The following is a 25,239-nucleotide window of genomic DNA, read 5'->3' as shown; positions in this document are numbered from 1 at the left end:
GGGGAGTTCTATTTTTAATTTTTTGAGAAACCTTCACACTGTTTGTCACAGCAACTGCACCAGTTTGCATTCCTATCAACAGTGCAAGAGGGTTCCCATTTCTCCACGTCCTCACCAGCATCAGTTGTTTCCTGAGCTGTTAATTTTAGCCACTCTGACTGGTGTAAGGTGGTATCTCATTGTGGTTTTGATTTGTATTTCCCTGATGAGGAATGACATTGGGCATCCTTTCGTGTGTCTGTTGGCCATCTGGGTGTCTTCTTTGGAAAAGTGTCTATTCATGTCTTCTGCCCATTTTTTTAGTGGATTATTTGTTTTTCAGGTGTAGAGTTTGGTAAGATCTTTATAGATTTTGGATACTAACCCTTTATTTGACATGTCATTTGCAAATATCTTTTCCCATTCTGTCAATTGCCTTTTAGTTTTGTTGATTGCTTCCTTTGCAGTGCATAAGTTTTTTTTTTTATCTTGATGAGGTTCCAATAGTTCATTTTTGCTTTTAATTCCCTTGCCTTTGCAGACATGTCAAGTAAGAAATCGCTGCAGCTGAGGTCAAAGAGGTTGTTGCCTGTTTTCTCCTGTAGGGTCTTGATGGTTTCCTGTCTCACATTTAGTTAGGTCTTTCATCTATTTTGAGTTTATTTTTGTGTATGGTGCAAGAAAGTGGTCTAGTTTCATTCTCCTGCAGGTTGCTGTTATGTTCTCCCAGCACCATTGCTAAAGAGACTGTCCTTTTCCACTGGGTACCCTTTCCTGCTTTGTCAAGGATTAGTTAGCCATACATTTGTGGATCCAATTCTGGGTTCTCTATTCTGTTCCACTGGTCTATGTTTATGCCAATACCATGCTGTCTTGATGATTACAGCTTTGTAGTGAGGCTAAAGTCTGGAATTGTGATGCCTCCCGCTTTGGTCTTCTTCTTCAAAATTACTTTGGCTATTCGGGGCCTTTTGTGGTTCCATAGAAATTTTAGATTGTTTGTTCCAGCTTTGAGAAGAATGCTGGTGCAATTTTGATTGGGATTGCATTGAATGTGTAGATTGCTTTGGGCAGTACTGACATTTTAACAATATTTGTTCTTGCAATCCATGAGCATGGAATGTTTTTCCATTTCTTTGTGGCTTCTTCAATTTCCTTCATAAGTCTTCTATAGTTTTCAGCATACAGATCTTTTACATCTTTGGTTAGGTTTATTCCTAGGTATTTTACGGTTCTTGGTGCAATTGTAAATGGGATCAATTTCTTGATTTCTCTTTCTGTTGCTTCATTATTGGTATATAGAAATGCAACCGATTTCTGTACATTGATTTTGTATCCTATGACTTTGCTGAATTCATGTATCTGTTCTAGCAGCTTTTTGGTGAAGTCTTTTGGGTTTTCCATAAATCCATGTTAATAGCATTTATTCATATCTAATATTATGTCCTTAAGGATTCAAAAGCTATTCCCTTTTGTTTGGTGGATTAGATCCAGGTATCCATTCCTATTAAAGCCATTTTTTACTCTGTCTCTCTTGAAAGGATAATTTGCACCCAGGATCAAAAGGAAGGCTATTGACAGCAGAGACATCTAAGGTATATACCACAATCTCACCTTTCCAGAGCCATTACCTTAGTCGATAGTTCTACCACAAAACTGGTCAGAACCAAAATATGATTACATCCTCCAACCCTTTCTATGATGACCTTGAGAAGTGTGGCATTTGTATTTCCAGGGCCTGGCTCTGAGTAGACAGTTTCAGGAGTCTTGTTTAGTCTTTAGGAATTTTTTTTATCCTCCTGACCATTGGGACTAAACTATAGTCAAGCATAGTTTTAGTTTAGTTAGAACCAAACTAATTCATATAGATTTATTTATGACAAAGTTTTATGATAATACACAAAACAGCCATAAGCATTTCCATGCTTCTCAAAACCATCCCCTTTTTGGTCTGCTTACCCAGCCGGGGTGACGTTATGGTATTTACATTAATCTTCTCATTGCAAGGCTGAAGGTGGCATGGCCTGTATGCGGCAGGTTTCTCTGAAGAAAAACATTCATTTCCATGTCTTCCTGTGATCTTATGCATGCACTGAATAACACGGGACTGCATTCCTTTGCCACAGGTAATTGAGCACTAGGAGAGATAGAATATTGTACAAATAAAAATATGATAATCTGCATTAAAAAAATTAAAAAATAAGGGGGGGCGCCTGGGTGGCTCAGGCGGTTGAGCGTACAACTTTGGCTCAGGTCGTGATCTCGCGGTCTGTGAGCTCGAGCCCCGCGTTGGGCTCTGTGCTGACAGCTCAGAGTCTGGAGCCTGTTTCGGATTCTGTGTCTCCCTCTCTCTGACCCTCCCCCGTTCATGCTCTGTCTCTCTCTCTGTCAAAAATAAATAAACATTAAAAAAAAATTAAAAACAAATATGATAATCTGGATTTTCTAATAAAATACCCTTTTCATGGATTCCTTCTATTTCAGCTGAATGGAGTCTGTCTTCATTTGTAGGATATTTTTCAAAGAAGAACATATTTGATATACAATGGTCTTTGATGAGAGAAGTCTTTCAGGTCCAAATATATCACTAGATTTAATTTGTAACACAAATAAGCTGATGCTTATTTGACTGTGAAAATACAATTGTTTTATGGTATCAGAGTTACATGTGAAAGAGCAAACATGGCTTTGTTTCTGAAAACAATGATTTATTAACTAAGCATGCTATTTTCTACAGAGTAAAGATTTAGCCATAGTTAGCAAAATATGTAAAGAATTCTATCAACTCCAAAGGACATCAACACACCAAAGTCATACATCAGTGTTCAGGATTATAAAAAAATGCAATGAAGTAACTACAGACACATGATAACTCAAAATACATAATTTTAGCGGATAATGGCTGAACAGTGCCTCTCATAAAATTTTGAAAACAAGAGGAAAACATGTTAGTTGCATTCCTTATGCAAGTTAAGTTTTGTAACTGTCTGGGAATAACTTGAAAATGAAAATTGTATCCAGGAAATAATGGAAGTTCTATAATTCGTGTAACTAAAACACCATCATTTCTGCCTTTGAAACTAACAGAATGAGCTTTGAGCTTTCTCACAAAATTAAATAGTCTAATAGCCTCAGGATCTAATTTTAATTAGCACACTCAGGCAATGAAAAATATCAGACTATTACTATTAATTATTTTCTTTATAAAATACATTTGGGTAAAAATTTCATTGCATATATGTGAAATATGAACAGATACTTGAAACAAGTGAAATCCCAAGGTCTTCTAAATCAGTTCTTACTTTATTATAGAAGATACTACTAAACAACTGGATATTTCCCCAAATCATGTCACTGCGATTAAAGACAGACAGACATTAAAAGAAAAAGCCAAATATTCTGGCCTTGACATGAGGAAAATGGGCTCCAATACTGTCTCTTACAACTAATTTACCTGGAACTTATTTTTCCTTTTTGTTAAGCAAGGCATTGCAGTAGATCATAACTACACTTTTGGGTCTAAATTACTATGAAAGCAAAAATTCCAAATAACATTGTTACTGTTTACTTATTTGTTTTGAGAGACCGAGACAGAAAGTGCATGCGTGCAAGCAGGGGAGGGGCAGAGAGAGAGGAAGAGAGGAGAGAGAGAATCCTAAGCAGGCTCTGCTCTGTCAGCGTAGAGCCCAATGCAAGGCTCAAACCCAGGAACCTGGAGATCATGACCTGAGCAGAAATCAAGAGTTGGATGCTCAGGGGTACCTGGGTAGCTCAGTCAGTTGAGTCTGCTTTCAGTTCAGATCATGATCTCACAGTTCCTGGGTTCGAGTCCCCACATTGGTCTCTCTGCTCTGTGCGCAGAGCCTGCTTCAGATCCTCTGCCCCTCACTCTCTGCCCCTTCCTCATGCACGTGTGTGCGCATGCTCTCTCTCACTCTCATAAATAAATAAATAAGTAAATAAATAAGTATTAAAAAAAAAGGAGTTGGATGCTTAAGCAACTGAGCCACTCAGGCACCCCAAATGACTTATTATTAAGTTACTATAGTCTGGCAATTTTTTTACACTTTATTTACTTTGAGAGAGAGAGAGAGAGAGAGAGACAGGACACAAGTAGGGTAGGGGGATAGAGAGAGAGAGAAAGAGAGAGAGAGTCCGAAGCAGGCTCCAGGCTCTGAGCTGTCAGCACAGAGCCTGACACGGGGCTCAGACTCACAAACCACGAGATCATGACCTGAGCCAAGTCGGACACTTAACCGACTGAGACACCCAGGCGCCCCTGTAGTCTGGCAATTTTTAAGTGGTGAAGCTTCATCACAGCACAGGGTCTATAATTTCATCATCTAATTAATTATTCAGTGTGCCAGCCAACAATGGTATGACAGAAGTTCTGCCAAGATTAGAGTTTGCTTAAATGTTTCAGAATAGTCAAGCATTTATTGATTTTTCAAATATTTGTTGACCACCCATTTTGTTCACGATCTCCTGCAGAAAATAAAAACAGCAAAAATTGTTAATATGATGGAGCTGATACTTTTATCAATAAACCTTATTAACAAAACACTAAAACATATCAAATAAATGGAGTTAGAAACAGATTACAAAACTGTGGAAATTGGGCAATTTCATCCACTTTTAGCCAATTGTTTAATATTTTATTTATTTATGTATTTATTTATTTCTTTTTTTTTTCAATGGCTTAGTATTTTAAATAATCAGCCACCCTACAGAACCAAAGTTTGCTGCTTTAGGATCAAAGGAAACTGATACTACTAATTCCGGAAGCTTTTACTTCATACAACACTAATGATAGTTAGCACTTACTTACTGTTTCTTATATGTCAGGTATTGTGTTAGGTCATGATTATTCAGTATTTCACATGAAGTCCTATATTTGTCCCTGTTACTCTGATGAGAAAATAGAGGCTCAAATAAGTGAAACTAATTGCTCAAGTCTTTACAGTTCAGAACCGGAGTGGAAATGGAGTCTGAACTCACATATGCTAAATTCAGAGACTAGATGCTTAACCAATTACTGGATCCTGGAACATTGCTAGCGCTTCTCTTTCTATGAATAGTCGGAAATCTTTTCTTTTCCTCTATCCTGCCAAATGAACCTCTCATCCTCGTATCTTACTATGAACTTAATTAAACATTAATGAATAAGAAGGGCTTTTTGGTTTGTTTTGCTATAACGCAGGTTATAAGATAGAAGATAAACTTGTTTTTCAAGAACAATTCACAAGCATGATTTGTCTTGAGATACGGTGACCATATAACTTATCACCCAAATCAGGGCACTTGTGAAAGAAGTTGCTGATGATAATTATTCCTACAGTACAGGCATACCCTGGGACAGCCCCGCGTAATCTGGGACATACAGTCACCCTATGTACAGACATCTTACTGATCTGTGTGTTAGACGGTAAACACAAATGAATGGACACATGAAGCAGCTATTATATTTCATGCATTATCTAATATGCTTTTACACAGCATATTAAACTTTGGTTACACTCTGTCATAACCCCCATAACTTCACAAATGAAAAGAGTGAGGCTCATTGAGATTATTTCATTCATTCATTCAATTCATATTTATGGGAAGTCCACAATGTGTCAAACACTGTTTTGGATACTGGGATGTGAGAGTACACAAAAGAGACAAAAACACATGCCCTCAGGGAGTTTACATTTTAATAGGAGGGAGCAAGAAAATAAAGATTTAAATTACATTGCATATTAGATAGTGACAGGTGCTATGGAAAAAACTAAAGCTGGGAAGGAAGGATGGGAAAGTTTGGGGTGGGGGGCTTTGTAATTCAGATAGGAGGATCAGATAAGGACTCACGGAGAGGGTGCCAAGAACAGCAAATGCAAGTCTTTTGATTCCAAGTATGATGTTCTTTCCACTGTGTTTCTACAGATCTTGAATTAATTACTTTCAATGGCTTTCTTCTTTCTCTCCTTCCTCCCTTTTTCCTTTCTTTCCCTCCTTCCTACCTTCCCTCCTTCTGTCTTTTTAGCTACTACATTTTGAGTCTTGCTCTTCATACAAACACCAAGTAAATTTAAAATGTACTTGAAACAAGGCAGCACTATAGACTTCCCCCTACAGGCCAAAATGCTAAACTGTCAACATTAACCTGCCAGCAACTGGTAAAGAAACGCAAGGTGTACCTGATAACTTGCCATTGATATTTCTTTTACAGGGAAAATTCCCTGGAGTATTTTAAATAGAAAGACTTGCATTGTCTGACAAGAATTCAAACAGTCAGTCTTGCCCTGATGGACCTTTGGAACAAAGCACCTCGTGAATCAATTCCATGAACTAGAAGCTTTTAATTCTGAGCCCCAAAGTCTCTGGAAGTGAAATTTGTTTAACTGACTTCCTGATAGTCATCATTTCAATCTACCTGAGAAAATAATGACCTTCCCTGCACTTGGGAACACACAAGTCATATCTTTAGATATGATTTAGATAATATCACCATAGATTTCTCTTATAATCGAATAAATCCTTTCTGGCCCTGGAACATTAGTGACAACTTTTAAGACTATTAAATTATGTCTACACTGTATGTCAAACACTAAGCTTGATTAGGGAAACTTTCTCGATAATTCACAGTTTGGGTTATTAAAATATGTACAGAAATCATTTAGTAAATGAGAACCATAGACACAAATGTTGGCAAATCATTAAGAAGGCTTTATCCTGTTTTAAAATGAGATGCACATTGATAGAATCTTATAACCATTTCTATTACCTAATATTTTCTTTCTGCCATTCTTATGCCAGGCAATAAGAGATAAGAGACTTTATTCTACCTAAGAAAATTTCATTTAAACTAACTGAAAGAGAAATATCTGGAGAAGTAAGTGACATCCAAGTTGGGGAAAGTGTATAGTAGATGTTTACTTAGTTCATATATTTTTCTGACAATGGCCAAGGATGATCTGATGATAGATACAGATATGTCTTGGAAAGTTGTATCTACTAACTTAGTAAATACAACTAAGATGATAAGTTAGATGATAGCCCTGTCATGGACAGGATTTGCCAGTACTGGTAAAGGCAGGTTAAGATACCACAATGATTTTGCCAAGTTACGGATTGGCCCAAATGTAAACAAACGAAGGGAAATAGAAAAAAATGTAGGAAAAACAAACACACTAAAAAATCCTTAACAAACTCTTAACTATGTGGCATTATCATAGAGAGGGATGAAATGAACTCTGAATGGCTGAGAAGTTCATCTCATGGGTAAGCCACAGTGTGGAATCCTTCCTTCCATCACAAAAAGATGGATGAGTGGTGAGGCACTGCCCAAAATGTGAACGGCAGGAAGAAAGTGACCATGGAGATTTCACTCCTGAAATGATATTATTTATGGCATTAATAGACAGCGTTGCTCAGGTCTTGGTTTAATATTTTGGAAAATATGTAAACACCTTAGAGAAGGTGTTCAAGGAAAGGCTGTTTACCTTGAGACATTTTATCAGTGCCTGATGGGATTATTTGTTTTCAAGTCTAATCTGATGGATTGAAGAGAATTAGCTTTTAATGAGCACAATGGTATAAACAAGTTTTTCATGCACCAAATACTACATAGGAGGTATGAGTGTACTCTGTTCCTAAGTTTTCATTATTTTATATAGAAATATCCTTTCATGATGTATTTGAATATGTTTATCAAGAATCTGCATCTTTTATTTTTTTTTTTTAATTTTTTTTTTCAACGTTTATTTATTTTTGGGACAGAGAGAGACAGAGCATGAACGGGGGAGGGGCAGAGAGAGAGGGAGACACAGAATCAGAAACAGGCTCCAGGCTCTGAGCCATCAGCCCAGAGCCTGACGCGGGGCTCGAACTGACGGACCGCGAGATCGTGACCTGGCTGAAGTCGGACGCTTAACCGACTGCGCCACCCAGGCGCCCCATGAAGAATCTGCATCTTTTAAAAATCACCGACATGTACTGTTCCCCGGAGTTTCTATGAATACCATTATGCGGAATGACATAAATTTAATAAATAGTAGTGAATGATAGATAGCAAATGTGCTCTGTAATACACTGACATGAGTAAAACATATTTAATTCAAAGAAAAAGAGCTGCGCAGGCACCAATAAATAGCCATATAAAAATTTATAAAGTGTCAAAATGAGAGAGGAGAATGATTTTAAGAGGTCCTCAAGGTTCATAGGTTCTTGTCCATCATACTACTTGAATCTACTTTTGCAAAGTATAGGATTAGCTTTCTGTCAATTGAATATTCATGAATCATGTAAGAATTTCCATCCATAATGTCTCATGGTAAAATCTACCAAGAGTCATGTCTCTGTTAAATTCATCAAAGAACATTGTTTTCTTCCGGTCCAAGAAGTAACCTATGTAGTTCTAGAAAACTTATTTTCACTTAAGAACTCTTTATAAATGGAATGTCCACCAACAGCTCTTAACCACTCTCCTATGTAAAGAGGAGACCCTCATTCTTGGCATTGATCTCTGACTCCATAGTGCTTCTGTGCTCCAGAGGTTCTGAGATCCAAGTAGATCTATTCTGCGTACACAATTCTGAACATGGAGCTAAAAACGACTTCCACATCTATTCTTGGGTATTGGTAACTTTGTAGTAAAGTGCCAAACTTTGAAGTTATTGGTTAAACGATAGTTTCTTACCTCTCCTTTCAGAACTTCAGAAGAGTCACAAAGACACTGTTTTTGGTGCTAGTTATTTGTTACCCTGGATATTTCGATAACTTAGCTTTGGCAACAAACGGGGACACTGAGGTATAAATAAATTTGTAGACTTCAGTTAAATAATCAACTAGTTTGCCAGTGAGTTTATAGAACCATTAATCTGTTCATGTTAAACTGTAAAACTCTTCAAGCTGTAAATGCTGTAAAATGTCCTTTTAAACATCACACCAAAGCGGGGAAAACCCAATGCTAAAAATACCACTATAAGATATTTATTTGCAGTTTTGTTGGCGAACAAATATAGCTAAACTAATGCTGGTTTACTTTGTTAATTCCTTAAAAAAAAAAAACAAAACAAATTGCTGTGTATTCAGGGGTTAAAAATAATAATTCTCACACTTGGCCAGCACAGAGATTACCCGAGATTCCTTCCTTCTGGAGTGTGCCAAAGATATATATTTTGGAGAGAATGTGTATTCTCTAGGCCAACAGCTAAGGAAGGCTCTGTAATGCTTTACTCATTTCCAGCTGGCCTCTGTAAGAAATAGGAATTCCTAAATTAAGAGAAAATTGTCACTGGCAAACAGAGTTCAAAAAAATTTCTGAAACCAATATAATAGACAATCTTACAGAACCTGATACAATCTATAATGACGAGTGCCAATCTATAACGAGGTTAACAGCATTGACTTGGATAATTTGTCTTTGGGAATAAGTGGATTATTCCAGAGTGGTTTAACAAGACTGAAGTAGCATTCACAGCGGAGAGTGGACCTCATAAGGAAAGTAAATGATGACTTCTACTGGAAATTATTAGCGCAGCATTCCTATTCATTTATGTATATGTTTGGCGGTTCCATCTTTCAACTTTTTAATAAAGTGAGTGTGAAACAAGCATACTAAGGAACAAAAGTTTGGTTTGTTTTTTAAGATTTGCTGTTTATTTTGGTCAGTGTTTCTGCATCTTTTTAAAGTAGTTCATCTGCCTTTTTTAACACATGGTTATTTGGAATTGAATCTATTCCTAGAGGTCAGACGTTTGAGGATTTTTTTGCATATGTGTTTAATTAATTCATCATTTGGTTCCACAGTTCAAACTATTCTTTTCTCTTTAATGAAAATGTCTGCATATAGTTATAGCAAATTAAGGAAACGTGTGTGGCAAAATCAAGCAGAATGCTTATGAATGATTAGCAGAGAAGTGAATATGTTTTGAAAGGACTGTCACATTAACCCCCTGAATCTTTTTTTTGTATCAAAGTACACATTGATCACCACAATGATGGAGGGAAAAAAAAGATGTTTTGCATTAAGAAGCAATTAATAAGCACAGACTCTTGAACACATTTGCAGTTCTGCCAGTGCTCAGCCCATGAATCACAGGGTGTTGGAGAGGTGAAAAAAGACTATCGAGACATTTCTATTTTATCTCTATCATTCCAGGGGAACATCTTCCCACCAGAGAGAACGTTTGGAATGACAGTGATTGAATTTCCTTTGCAAATACAATACTTTCCAGGTCTAGTCCAACAATTCTGTGTCCAAAATGGATCAGATCCTTCGGGGGCCATGTTGGAGAAGTGTGTGTATTTTGTTTTGTTTGTTTTAATAAAGTCTTAGTTTAAAATAGCACAGAGAGCACTATGTAATTACCTTTAGGTTATTCCAACCCGAAATAAACCAAGTATTTGCCAGGTGACAGAGAAATTTCTTAAGTGTGATTTGCTTCCATCTCCCGCTTTCCTTCTAGGTTAGATAACAGCCATTAACCTGACAGCAGGTATCTCAGCCAACTGGATTCAAGAGAACGCAAAAGAAGTCTGCCAGCTTCCTTGAAGCTCAATGTTAAGCACTTTTTTGGCTTAAAGTACTATGCTATTCAAATAAGGGTGGATTTACTTAAAAAAAGAACACATTTTTAAGTAGTTTGACTTACCACACAGGAAAAGATCAAGGGGGTCCTGTATTTACATAAAATTATACTGATTAATTATCCTGGAAAAAAAATGAGCTAGTTACTAGTTCTTTGGTAGTACAATGTATGCAACACTATAGTTCTTACAGAATTAGAATCAGAAAATTAAATGGATCAGGAGAAATGCAATGTGTAGAAGTATGCTACAGTTTCTGCTTTCTTGATAAAACAGTTCAGCGATCATTCATGCAATAAACATCACTAAATGTAGTGGTGTCTTCTGGTTGCTCAGAGAGATTTATGGGAAGGATAAAAGGGGTTAAGACATTCTCAACGGAACAGCAACCATATATGGCAACATATAATTAATAGAGAAAAAGTAACAGAGTGAGTGCAAACAAATTCTCTCATTTACTGGGGAAGCCCTTTGAAAATTATAAGGCATTTTCGATGGTCCTTGAGGGACTCAGATAGCTAGAGGAAACACATTGTAGGCAAAGAGGACTGTATCAACAAAGACCCAGAGAATGTACAAGTACAAACCGGTCAGGCCTAAGCTTAGTGGAGATACCCAACATGGGAATAAGGAGGCAATTCTCAATTGGTAGGTTAGCACCAGAATATGGAAAGATTTGAATGCCTGTGTGAGTATCTGCTAATTGAAAGGGTAGCCAAAGGGAATTCTCTGCAAATACTCAGGCTATAGGATTGAGTGGAGAAGTCATCCCTGTGAGTGGATGGATCTGAAATATGGGGGTAAGGAAGCGTATTAGAAACTGTTACTCCAGTTCTGGTAAGAAAAAAAATAAGGACTGTATTATTATATTTGGAGTAAAAACAACTGAGGCAAAGCCCTACTTGCGTAAAGAAGAAGTGCCAAGGGTAGGTTCTAGCCTGGGTAGCTGGGAAGATGATATTGACATTTTTCAAGAAAAAGGAAATTGGGAGTGGAGTATCATTTGAGGAAATAAATTGAGGAATTTTGTCTTAAACATACAAAATTTGAGGACCTACTAGAACGCCAATGGCAGGGTCCCAGGGCAACTGAAGTTTGGGTTGAGAATAAAGATTCAGTCCGCCCCTTCCTCCACTCCCTCTAGCTATGCTCCCTCTCCAGGCACACTTAGACTTTAAACATTTTCGCACCATCTACGGGTTGATAATTCCAAAATTTATATTTCCATCTCATTCCTCTCCTCTGATCTACCTACTGAATGCCAGTACTTAACTCTCTTACAGGCAAATGAAAGATCGCCCAAAATAAAAGTGAAAATCTTTCCCCTCCAACTTAACTCTTAGGGTTTCCTACCTCCTATCAGAGAAGCATCATCCATACAAATTGTTCAGACCTGAAAGCCAAGCCATGAGCCCTTACTACCTTAACACCTGACTCTTCATCTTTTTTCTCACAAATAATCAACCCCAGGTCTGTTCATTTTAACCTCAAAACAATTTCTGAAAGCCAACCAATCCTCTCTATCTCTACTTATACTACTGTATGAACAGCTAGCATTAATTCGGTTACTATGTAACTGACACTATGCTAAGAACTTTCCACGAATTATTTCATTTGGATTCACTAACTTCGCTGAACAGAAGATCCAGAATTCAAACCCAAGGCTGTCTAACTCCAGGCACTGAGCTATCTTACCTCTTATACTCCCCAATCCTTTCCCTTCCCTGGAAATTCTGTAATATTCTCTGAGTATCTTTCTATATCTATGACATCAGTCATTTTTTATATTGTAGCCTTAAAAAATTTAAGTACTAGCCAAGTAGGTTTTCTTTTAGTTTCAGACAGAAAATATCAACCCATTCACAACACTAAAAGTAACATATGGATGTGGTAGAACGATAAGCACAGAAGGCCCTTTCCTCCAATGTAATTCAAATAAACTATTCTTTGTATGTCTATGCAGAAAAATTTTAACATGTACAAGAATAATATATGTAAACAACCTTAGTTCATACTATATAACTCTTTTGCATAATTACTCACTTAATAGTAGGTCTTAGAGAAATTTTCCCATCATTATGTATTTATCTATACATATATTTTTAAAAACAACAATATCCCACTGTTGGAATGTGGGATTATGATTTATATAACTAGTTATTGGATATATGGGTTGTTTCCAAATATTTGTTGTGCCAAAGAAGACTACAATGAGCATCTTTATAAATACGGTTAGCAAATTATGTGACAATGTCTGTAAGGAAAATTAAGAATGTGTATATTTCAAAATGAGGTATTATTTTTCACAGCTATCAAATTAGTTTAAAAAAGTGTGCTAACATCCAGTCTTGGTAGTATGGTGACACAGATATATGAAAGCGCCTGGGCAGAAGTGAGTAGAATCCACTCCCTTTAGAGATGGAGCTTTTTGGTTGCCCCATGGTATCCCTCAACACACTCCTCTCATTGCTTTTCTGTGCCCTAAAGTCATGTGTGTGTTTATATCTAAACATGTTTCCTAGTTCCTAAAGTCATGTGTGTGTTTATATCTAAACATGTTTCCTAGTTTTATTTATTATACTATATGGACTTGTACATACTCTGTGTACAGTACAAAAAGCTATAGACATATTTTTCTAATCCAATGTATTTTTCTAATCCAATCTAATCCTAAAGTAGATCTTTCATTTTAAGTCACTCAAAATACTTTTCTTTGGATTATGTACCATTTGGACCATTGACGCTGGGTGATTACTTTTACTTGCACAGTTAGAGCACTACAAAATTCGGAAAGACATATAGTTGCTTTGGCACATTTTACAGATGTAGGAACGAGGCTAGGGGGAACTGATTTTCGCCATACAAAATCAATGCTGGTTGTGCACACTGGCTCTCTGGATGTTCCGCTCAACCTGAAGCAGAATTAGGGACCTGTTAAAAAAATTTTTTTTTGTACATTTTGCATCCCAAGACCCCATATGATGTCTTTCTTTCTTTTCTTTCTTCCTTCCTTTTTTCTTTCTTTCTTAAATGTTTATTTATTTATTTTGTGTGTGTGTGTGTGTGTGTGTGTGTGTGTGTGAGAGAGAGAGAGAGAGAGAGAGAGAGAGAGAGAGAAAGCACGGGATGGACAGAGAGAGAGGGAGAGAATCCCAAGCAGGCTCTGGGCAGTCAGCACAGAGCCCAACACGGGGCTCGAACTCATGAACCATGAGATCATGACCTGAGCTGAAATCAACAGTTGGACACTCAACTGACTGCGCCACCCAGGCACCCCGCCATAGGATGTCTTTCTAACTGGCTAATCATTTGCATGTTTTTATTGCATTTTAATGATGTCATTCTCTGCTAGTCCTGGTGATATGGTTATATCTATCTCTGGATATCCTCTGGCATTTGGTAAACATACACTTCACTATATCTAATCAAAAAAACACTCAATGGCTAATACTACTGATTTTAATTTTATAATATTCTTGTCAAATTTCTTTATATTTTTTTATGTGAAAAAATCTGCTTCCCTTCTCCCCGGCTGCCCACCAACACTCAATGTACCCAAAATGAACTTTGGCATGTTCAATGCTCCATCCCCTATAAAGAACATCAAAAGTAATTTTTTACCTCAGTCATATTTATTTACTAAAATATTTTCAGGTATGATTTAGAGAGTGAAATTATAGATATCCTGGTATGCAGCAAAAGAGAATTGGTAGCATAATTTTACAAGCCTGGTGATTTTTCAATGATCTATTAAGAAGACAGTATAGGGGTGCCTGGGTGCCTCAGTTGGTTATGCATCTGACTCTTGATCTTGGCTCAGGTCATGATCTCACGGTCTTAAGATAGAGCCCCATGTCAGGCTCTGCACGGAAAGCCTGGAGCCTGCTTGGGATTCTTTTTCCTCCTCTCTCTGCCCATCCCCACATGTGTGCTCTCTCTCTGTCTCTCAAAATAAATGCATAAACACTAAAAATAAAAGGAGACAGTATAATTAAGCCCTATGGATTAAAAACAAGTTGTCTTGCATTTTCCAATACAAAGGATCTTAAACATGTCTCTATATCTGCATTTATAATTATACATGTATACACATATATAATACATACATTATATATACTTATACACGTATACATGGAAAGACACAGAGACACTACCCCAGTCTCTCTAAATTTTAAATTTTCTCTAGGTAGAATATATACACAGATAGTATATGTGCATCATTTCTTCAAAGCTAATATACATCTGCTATGTTCAATCATACCAGCCAAATGCTTTGACTGCTTTGAGTAATTCAAACACTTTGAAATTTGTTTTTTGTTTTTTTTTTTAATACATCTGGGCAACAGATAAGATTGTCAGAAGACCTGAAAACTAAAAATGATAGCAATGCAAAAAATGTCCATTCTCTTGCAGTATAAAGAGTCAGGGGCATGTTGGTGGCTCAGTCAGTTAAGTGTCCGACATCGGCTCAGGTTATGATCTCATGGTCTGTGGGTTCAAGCCCCATGATGGCCTGGTGCCTGCTTCAGATTTTATGTCTACCTCTCTGCTCCTCCCCCACTCATGCTCTATCTCTGTTTCTCAAAAATAAATAAATGTTAAAATTTTTTTAAAAAATTAAAAAAAGAATCAGAGGCTAAACAATTTGATAGGCAATAATTTGGGGATTTTGTGCATGGTTTAGAAGATAGCTATCTTCTCCAGAAAGAATGGTAAGTAGCAAATTTTGTAAATATTCAGTAGATGTATCTAAACAACATAACAGAAAGTATTCTACTTATCACTGAGTAATTTCTGTAGTATGAACAATTTACTCAGAGAAAGTGTATTTTCAAAGTAAATGTTCCTATAATGCAAAATATCTCTTCTGTAGGACACCTTGTGATAGGTTTCTTTGATGTCCAAATGTTTAAAACCAAACCCACAATCTCTGATTTCTTTAATTCATTGACTGATCCAACAATGATAGATTTTGATGTATTAGATTCTTATTGGTTTATGGAGTAGCTGCTCGAATTTTCGTGTCTTTTTAGACTATAATTATAAAAAGATGATAGGCAATTATCTTTTCCAATGACTTGTAGACATTATTAGAAAATAATTCTATATATAAATGTTAATCCACCAAGAATAGTTTTTAGATACAGATAATTTCAGTTTGATTTCAATCTACAAATTTTCTCCAGTTCCAAAAATTACTTACAAAACTAATCTTTCAAATTTGAATAATCTAATGTAAGCTTTCCCATAGTGTATTACACTAAATAGCAAACTAGCCATATGCTCTGCAAAAGTGAGCTTTGGTTAAAAATAAAGAAAAGAGAAATACTAGTCCCTCTTTGAGATTTACCAAGTATAGGAAAATGTTAAAGGATCTTTAAGTCCTACAGCAATTTGCAGTATTTGCTTATCTTTGTTTAACTACATTATTTCTCAGACCTGGAGACTATATCCCAAGAAATGGGTTTGCCATAGAATATAATTTGGGAAATGCAAGCCTCAAGCATTCCTTAATTAATATGAATTTAGTCTTCTAAAAAGGATGACATTTGATCTTCAGTAAATACCAGTCTTACTAATGTATCTAACTTGACAAAGTATTTTCTCCATTATCGCAGTTGTCATTTCATTCATTTCTTTGATTCTCTGGTTTCAGCTGGTAGTTAACATTTTCTATTTTTACATTCTATTAGGGTATTTAATTTGGCTATTTGCAACTATTTCTTTAAAGTTGAATGGGAAATCCTCTAACAAGTGCTTAAGCTTCCCTCTCCTCCCCTGTTAACAACCCACTTAGTTTAGTTGTATTAAAACCAACAAGACACACATTTGGATTCTGGGACCTCCTGCAAGGGGATTTTAATTGGGTGGGGTGTATGCCAGCATTAGGTCAGTAGTATGTGGAAATCCACAGTCCTAAAGCCCCAGCCTGACTATGGGCCAAGAAGAAATCCTTCCCTTGGGAATTTTGAGTCTGGTTCTTTTTGTCTCCCTTGACTGAAAACAAAACTACGAGGCTACAGAGATGCATGATTAAAAACACGGTGTTATCTAGTCATTTAGTTTAGGATAGATATTCTTGATTGCACTGATGAGGATTTCTTTACGTTTCCTTCAATGATTCACTGAGGTTTCCTCCAGTGGAAAGAAATGTCCTCTGTGATTATTCACACTTTCATAGTTTTAGATTCTTCTTCAACTGAATATACTGGATGTAACTGTGGTTTCCTTTTACAGGATAAGTTAAAAATGACTCATTATACTGCAAGCTTTATATTTACCACTTCTAAACAAGGCCATACATACTATTTATATAATTAAATCATCCAAAATGATTTATTATGCTTCCAGCATTATTTTGAATTATATCATAATCACAAAAAGACTCATAATCTCTTGTCCAAAAATCTATTAATCATGTCAAGATTTGATATGTGGCCAAAACTATTCATTTCCCAGAATCTTGAAGTACTAAATTAAGCTCAAATTGTGGACTATGAATTGAATCTAAGAATAAACCAAGAATAATTATGTACAATTCCAAGGTGTTTTGTTTCTCATTAACACTCACTTGAATGAGTTCTCTTGCTAATGCTGCACAGAAACGTTAATGCTATAAAAGCTTCAGGAAGGAACCAAATTTTGTGTAACAGGTAGATAAAACAATGCTCTTTTATTTGCTTCTCAATAGGCTCCAATAATGAAAACAAGAAGCTGTAGACATTCAAATGGAGGCAGAAAGGTCAAATTCTGGCTGAAAATAAGGCATTTCATTAAACATAAGGGACTATGTTATTTTTTAAGTCAGTGTTCTAAGGTCAGCTTAAATGAGTGAATGCAGATTTTAACTGCTCAGAAACATATGGGTTGTGTTCTGTTATCCCAAGAAAGACCCAAAGGCCATATCTATATCAGAGATATAGTCAGAATGTGGCATATAATTGTGTCACTGGTTAATGCAAGCCAGAATAAAGGAACTACATTGTTTGTGCCCTATTTTTGCCAATTTTCTAGTTTCAAAGGAATAAATGCAAACATTGTTCAACAAAGGCTGTATTACATCTACTTAGGAATCAGAGGTAACATTTTTATGACAGATTTTTCTGTTTTGAATATTCCTGTATTTATATTTTTCTTTTTCAAGCTGAGAGCAGATTTTCCACTGTTTACACAAAATCACCAAAACATAAATGATAGACATCACACAGGCTGATACAAATGCAGTGAACAGTTTGGGGAATAAGCCATTTTCCTAGGAAGCCTCCATTCAACTGATATACCCTTAGTCCATTTGTGGCCACTGACTTTTAGATAGTGTGAGAAGCTGAGAACATATTATGCTTTTAACTTATTCTCTAGTGCTCCACCCATATTGTGGGAGGAACAGCGTTGCACAGCAAGATTTTATGGGTAGCTCATTGAATATCCTTGATTCAAGTCAACCCAAGGCCTAATCTTAAGTCCACTTAGGTTTATCAATAGTTTAAAAAATATTCGTAGAATTTAAGTGAAACTGACAGATTAATTGACCTCCAAGGAGCACAGAAATCACCTACAATTGCACACATCTTGCTGCTATTCCTGTTCCAGGGACACAGCTGATAAGAATAAGAAATCTATGGTTTCCTCCGTCCGTGAATACTTTACTCACTGAAACTTAATAATCTCAGAATTATTCCTTTTCTCTGTAATTATTTTGGGATGGTCTGTATTTTTGCATGAAAGTGATCTCTTAGGAGTGAAAAAGAAGGGGTGAAATCAATAAAGTTCACATGGCGCGACTGACTTTAATTTGTGCAGGCTGTTTAAATCTGTTAGGCTGAGATCTAAGTCATAAAAAAGAACAATGAAACTGGTTTAAGGTAAAGAGCAGACTATATTCATATAAAGAAAAAAAGTGCAACATACTGAATCTTCTAAATAAGGAAACAAAAACAAACAGACGCACAGACAAAGGTAAAAAGTCACAGAATAAAGAAGAATAGTTATTAGAGTTATCACCTTCTTTCCTTACTCACAAAGGCTATGTTCTGGCTGCGTAGTAATGTAAGAACACAACAAAACCAACTTAAAGTAATTCAGTCTAAGTATACCTAAAAATTTACACACATGTAATTATAGTAAAATTGGAAAAAAATATTTTTTCAGGCTTAGCACAAAAACCCAAAAGTCCTGTTTTTTATGATCTCCCCAGTTAACAAATTTTGATTTTGCTTAAGATTTAACCAGAGGCCACATGATAGGCACATTTATTAATCAACACCAATAGTATTTGTCATGAAAATAGGATTTGCTAGCCGTATTTCCATACACAGCAATTTAGGAATTTATAGTTGTGTGTTGTAAGCCACAACAAAACCTGGATCTTCTGTTTGTTGTAATCACAATTTGTGTGTTGAACTGGAGATTAACATTTATCACTTAAAATATTCCTATTAATGAGTAAAGCTGGAAAAATATAGCTCATCTATTATTGTGGGTTTTAAAATTTTTCTTACAGAAGACTTCTTTCACTTAAGGAAAACACCTCAAATCTTATTAGCCAAAATAAACAAATGTGGAGTTCCCACAGAATTAAAAGGAAACAATAGGTGACCTTCCCCATATCCCTCCAACTAGGACTTCCATTTCCTCATCCTATTTTATATCATCAGTGCTGAAGAAAGAATTAATATACAAAAAGCTTGAAAGCAATGGTGTTGTCTATCTTCCTTATTTCACTCATAGGAAAACAAAGACACCGAGGTATTCAGTAGCTTGACCAATTGGTCCATCTACATAATGAAGGAGTTGAGACTACCCCCCTCATCTCTTGACTTCCAGGCCATGGTCTTTCCTATCTTCCTACTCTATTTCCTTCTCTTAGAATTAGGAAAACATAAACCCTGAAAATAAAATAAACTATCTGTGGTTAATTTGGAATTCTCTTTCCCCTAAAAGTTGTTTGCTCTGAAGTGTGAAGTTTTCTTACAGGGTTCACCAGTTCAAAACTGCCTGGATTGGGCTGAATATTTCCTAATTCTGTAGTGAGGGATGAATTTAAATTGTTTACAAATGCATCCTTTAAAGAGTCCCAATGCAAACTTTAAATGTTGTAGGTCTTAGAAAGAAGTATAGTTCATGAGAACTCAGATGTGATGCTAATATGCAAACATTTTTAGAGAGGAAAGCCATTAGTAATCACAAGTAAATAGATTTTAAATGTCAGGAAATTTCTTTGGGGGCAACATTAGGCAAAACGGCTACCCCTAGTGCATTATACAATGAGAAGATTTCTTCCAGAATGTCCTTTAGGATCTTTATGAAAAGTACCACACTCCTTACCATGCCTCAGCAGCCACCATTTTTTTTTTCACAAATAAAATAATGGGAAAGAAGAGAAGATTTATTATGTCTCCTTGAAGCCTTAGAATTTTATGATTTCATGATAATAGGTATATAATATCACAACTGGATGTGGAAAGGCACAGGGGATTATTTGATTAACACTTAAATTTCTGAAGACTAGTATTTGAGAGCCATTTTCCCCCTAAATATCATCAGAATTTTATCTTAAATACTTTTTTGGTGGGGGGACCCTGGGTGTCTCAGTCAGTTAAGCATCTGACTCTTGGTTTCGGCTCAGATCATGACCTCATGGTTTGTGAGTTTGAGCCCTGCATCAGACTCTGTGCTGACAGTGCAAATCCTGCTTGAGACTCTTGCTCTCTTCTGCCCCTCCACTCCTCGTGATCTCTCTCTCAAAATATATAAATTTCAAAACAAATACCTTTTCTTTTTTTGAGAGAGAGAGAGAGAGAGGAGGGAGGAGGTGGAGAGGGGGAGAGAGAGGGAATCTCAAGCAGGCTCGATGCCCAGGGCAGAGCCAAACACAGGGCTCAATCTCTCAACCATGAGATCATGATCTGAGCCAAAAACAAGAGTTGGGTGCTTAACTGAGGCACCCAGGCACCCCTCAGAATTTTATCTTAAAACATAGGATTGATTAATACTTTATGTAGGCTGAATAGATAGACTGCTCACTTATATATGGGGCAACACTTTATTTGTAAATTTAAATAATACTATTACCACAACATTAAACTTTCTGTTCACCTGCCACATGAGTTGTGTCTACTTGATTCGACCAAAGGGCTTCAAGTATGCTGTTCCTTTCCTTGTCTTCTATACACATCCCCAAAAATTGATGGGAAAAAGAATGCCTTTATACATTAGGATGGGAATTGCCTCTGTTTGATTCTGTCACTACCTCACTTAGTTATATTTTCAAAATGGTCTTATCTGATAGTATTCTAATATTACGTAACTTTCATGCAAAAATATTCTGACAAAGAACGATTATGAATAAAAATTCACAAGAAAATAACAATAGCCGTTTTTGAAAGCTTCCTTTGTGTCAAAAAGTGAAAGACGGTCTTCAGCGTTTTTTTACCTTTTATCTTATTTAATCTTTAAAACAGTTTTATAGAGATCATGACCACGGATTTGAACCTGGGAATATAACACTCCATCTCCCATGACCTATACCTCTGTCCTCTACTTGTCCTAAACTGCACGCTGTGTGGTCACAGCACCCAGGGCGATGCAGACATGATCGAAACCTAATAGACACGCCAAAAGACTCTTACCTTAGACCAGTCACCCATTCGCCACACATAGCATTTTGAGTAATCCTCACAATCTTCAGCCTCCCTGGGTCTGGTGGAGAGGACACATTTCTTCCTAGGGTTCGTACACCTCACGGTCCGGTGACGTACGCCTTTGCCACACTTGACCGAACACTAGCAGGAAACATCAGAGAGTCTGGATGAAGTCCGTGATTAGGAGATACAGATGAACAGTTAAATTATGTTAAGTAATGTTTCTTTCTCTTTAAAAAATTTTTTTTCAGTTTATTTATTTTGAGAGAGAGAGGGAGAGAGAGCACAAGCAGGGGAGGGGCAGAGAGAGAGGGAGGGAGAGAATCCCAAGCAGCTTCGAAGTATCAGTGCCCAGTGCGGAGCTCGAACTCATGGACCATGAGACCATGACCTGAGTCAAAATCAAGAGTTGGATGCTTAACGGACTGAACCACCAAGGCGCACCTTTCTTTTCTTTTCTTTCTTTCTTTCTTTTTCTTTTTTTTAAAGTAGGCTTCACTCTCAGCATGGAGCCCGATGTGGAGCTTAAACTCATGACTCTGAGATCAAGACCTGAGCTGAGATTAAGAGTCGGATGCTTAGCCAAGTGAACCATCCACGTGCCCACTGTTAAATAATATTTCTAATCATCTGTCATAAGCCTATGACCACATATAGACCAGGTTAAAGAACAAAGAGAAGTTCAACACCTGTCTATACGCCAGTACCAGGAGCCAGATGAAGCTCAAGACAGAGTGCTGCAGGTAAATGAGTTTCAGGAACACAGGACCATTATTGCAGAGATCAATGTAACATAAGGATTGTTTATTAAAGACAAATAATATACAGTGATCAAAATATAAAATACTGAACTTGATTGCCATAAAAATTTTTATGTATAATTATCTAAGAAAATTCATTTTATTTTTGCTAAGATTTAGTTTGTTGTAGCCCTAAGAAATGTTTGCAAAAGATAGAAAAATTTTTTAGAGGGTGTCCTTTCTCACAAACTTTTCTTAAAGCTAAAACAGAGAAAAATCTTAGCAAAAAAAAAATAAATATTTAATTGCATAATTATATACCCCTAGAAATTATCATTCTAAATGACTGCAAGCATTGAAAATATAATTCAGTTGAAAAACAGTTTGTTTATTTCATAAATAACTGACGCCTGATTTAAGATGGTGACGTAACATACAAACATGTATGTATATTTGTATACAAATATACAAGTTTTTCTAGGTGCAACTTGGCATCTCATTTTTATTTATGTCTCTTATTATGGAATATGTGTAAAGCTTCTAAGTTTTACAAAGATATACATCACTGACTATCTGGACACAGGGACCAAAATGGCATTGGGCAAGAGAAGGGAAAGGAAGGAGAGAAGGGAATGGATGAAAGATATGGCAACCCTTGAAAATTCAATGAATATTTGTGATTAAAACATTTCCAAAACAAGAGTTGCAGGAATACATTTAACAATGACGTAGTATTAAGAATAAGCACGTGGACTACAACAGGTGTGTTGTTGAAAACCTGAGCATGAAACTGATATTATAAATATCGTATATTTTATACAAATGAGTAACTGTCTCATAATTTATGGCTTATGTTTGAATATGTTGAGCTTTAAAGTGGACTACACGTGTGACTTAGCATCTTAAAATTTATATTTTAATGTTTTGCAGTTGGAACTAACCCTCAACCATAAAATCAATGTTTAAATTAAATAAAAACAAGAGAAACATTTTTTTAAATTGGTAGACTGCATTGAGACATAATATTTCTCCCAGCTGGTGCCAAAAATCTGTACAGAATCTCTCTGACCTATTTCCTCCTAAAGAGTTTGCAAAAACATTATGGTTAGGCTGGAGGTGGGATATTTTCCTTCGCTCACGTGAATCTTCTCTCCAGATTGAACTGATTCATTTGGATGTAATATTAGATACTACATTCATCGGCAAAGCACACATCAAAAATGAAGGAGAATCTGTTAAGCAGCAAGGTGTAAGGTGTAGCTCAGAAAAGGAAGACACCGGCAAATCATGCTACTGGTCAATGTACTTTAGTAGGTGTGGGGTTGCGTTAATTGAAGAATATTCCCACACCTTACTATCTAAGCTCCTTTATCCTCATTTTCAAAGGATTAGCTGCTCATCATACCCTAGCATTTTGTTTGTCAGTTTTATATCCTATCTAATATTCTGAAAGTAAGCATCTGAATGATTTGGCTCTGGGTGTGCATGTGCGTGTGTGTGTGTGCTCATGTGTGTGGGTATGTAAGTGTGAGTGTGTTTGTGTGTGTGTGGCATATAGCCACATACTCACATAAAATGCTTCAGAGCAGCTAGAGACTATAAGTAATGATTGCCATTTATTATTTTTATACACATTTTTTAATGTTTATTTTTGAAGAAGAGAGAGATAGAATGTGAGTGGGGGAGGGGCAGAGAGAGAGGGAGACACAGGATCCAAAGCAGGCTCCAGGCTCTGAGCCATCAGCCCAGAGCCCGATGTGGGGCTTGAACTCACAAACCGTGAGCTCATGACCTGAGCCGAAGTTGGATGCTCAACCGACTGAGCCACCCAGGAGCCCCTATATAAATTTTTAAAATCTATTTATTTTTGAGAGAGTCAGAGTGACGGGGGAGGGGCAGAGACAGAGGGAGACACAGGATCTGAAGCAGGCTCCAGGCTCAGAGCTGTCAGCACAGAGCCTGACGCGGGGCTCAAACCCACAAACCGTGAGATCATGACTTGAGCTGAAATTGGACGCCCAGCCAACTGAGCCACCCAGGTGCCCAGACTGCTGTGTATTATTATACAAACATATGTATCAGGTTAAAAGAAAATAAACCATACAGTTTGGCGTGGACCACACCGGTGTGCTACAGACTACATGCCAATGGGTGTGTGGTGCAGTGAGTCTGACTGCACTGGGTTCAAATCCCAGCCCTTCTACTTAGATAGGATTGGGTAAACTATTTAATGTCTCTGAGATCAATTATAAAATGGTGAAACTATTAACTTTCTTAGATTGATGATAAAATGCAAACCATATACTAAATATGAAATAAAAACAGAGTCTTTGCTTCTAGGAGATGATTGTTAAAAGATAACGCCCTTTCTTGTTCTTCCTCTTTTAAGTGTTCAGGGAGAGAAAGACAATGAGTCAAATGTGTATTAAAATTTCTTCAGTGCCTGGGTGGTTCAGTCGGTTGGGCATCTGACTTCGGCTTGGGTCATGATCTCACGGTTATGGGTTTGAGCCCTGCGTTGGGCTCTGTGCTGACAGCTTGGAGCCTGGAGCCTGCTTTGGATTCTGTGTCCCTCTCTCTCTGCCCCTTGTGCCACTCGTGCTCTGTTTGTCCCTCTCTCAAAAATAAATAAACATTAAGAAATTTTAAAAAATCTGCCTACTGAAGAGTATACTCATGGTATATAAATAAAAAAAGCAGCAACCTAAAGTGTATATAGAATACATTTTTGATTATGTTACAATATTTATTGAATAAATAACTTTGTCTTCTTCTGTTTGCAAAATTATATATAAGCAGCATATCCTCTTTCTTGTCAGAAAAGTTAATAGATGGTATTGAAACTGCTGTAAACAGAGATTCTGAACATGATAGCACATGACGTCAGACAAGGTGGGCATCAGAGGAGAGAAATGAAATGGGGAGGGCTGGGGGCGTGCACTGTACCTCAGACCACACTCCTGCCTCCCATACGGTCATGCAGTCCTGACCCTCACAGCGCTGGGCGGAGGCAGGCTTAGGCCCGGAGCAGTCCCTCTCCCGGGCTCTGATCAGAGTTCCATTGCTCAACTGTTGGGTACAGGCCACCTGTCTGCTCTGCATCCCTTTTCCACAAGTTCGTGAACAGGGGGTCCATTCCGTCATCATCCATCTAAAAGTAAAGCAAGAACCACTGAAACAAGTTAAAAGATATCAACCCATGGTGTATTTTGACATGTCTGAAATTAGAATCGTGGCACAGTGACTTTTTTTTCTTAATTAATATAGCATTGTCTAAAACACCTGTGCTTTCTATCATTTTGAATTCT

General features: G+C 36.9%; 1 protein-coding gene across 1 annotated transcript in view; it reads right to left on the bottom strand.

Moving 5' to 3' along the window:
- ADAMTS19 (ADAM metallopeptidase with thrombospondin type 1 motif 19) overlaps positions 1 to 25,239 on the bottom strand; it is a 248,895-nt gene that overhangs the window by 2,357 nt on the left and 221,299 nt on the right. Inside the window, exons 20-22 of the mRNA XM_047094684.1 lie at positions 24,878 to 25,082; positions 21,180 to 21,332; positions 1,939 to 2,116 (exon numbers count right to left, since the gene is read on the bottom strand). Of these exons, the coding sequence (XP_046950640.1) occupies positions 1,939 to 2,116; positions 21,180 to 21,332; positions 24,878 to 25,082 (536 nt within the window). The remainder of the gene's footprint in view (positions 1 to 1,938; positions 2,117 to 21,179; positions 21,333 to 24,877; positions 25,083 to 25,239) is intronic.

The sequence above is a fragment of the Lynx rufus genome, unplaced genomic scaffold, assembly GCF_022079265.1.
Source record: "Lynx rufus isolate CCGP_SWC_20201006 ecotype Redwood Valley unplaced genomic scaffold, mLynRuf1.p SCAF_1, whole genome shotgun sequence".
Lineage (NCBI taxonomy): Eukaryota > Metazoa > Chordata > Mammalia > Carnivora > Felidae > Lynx > Lynx rufus.
This window is presented reverse-complemented; position numbering and strand designations above follow the sequence as displayed.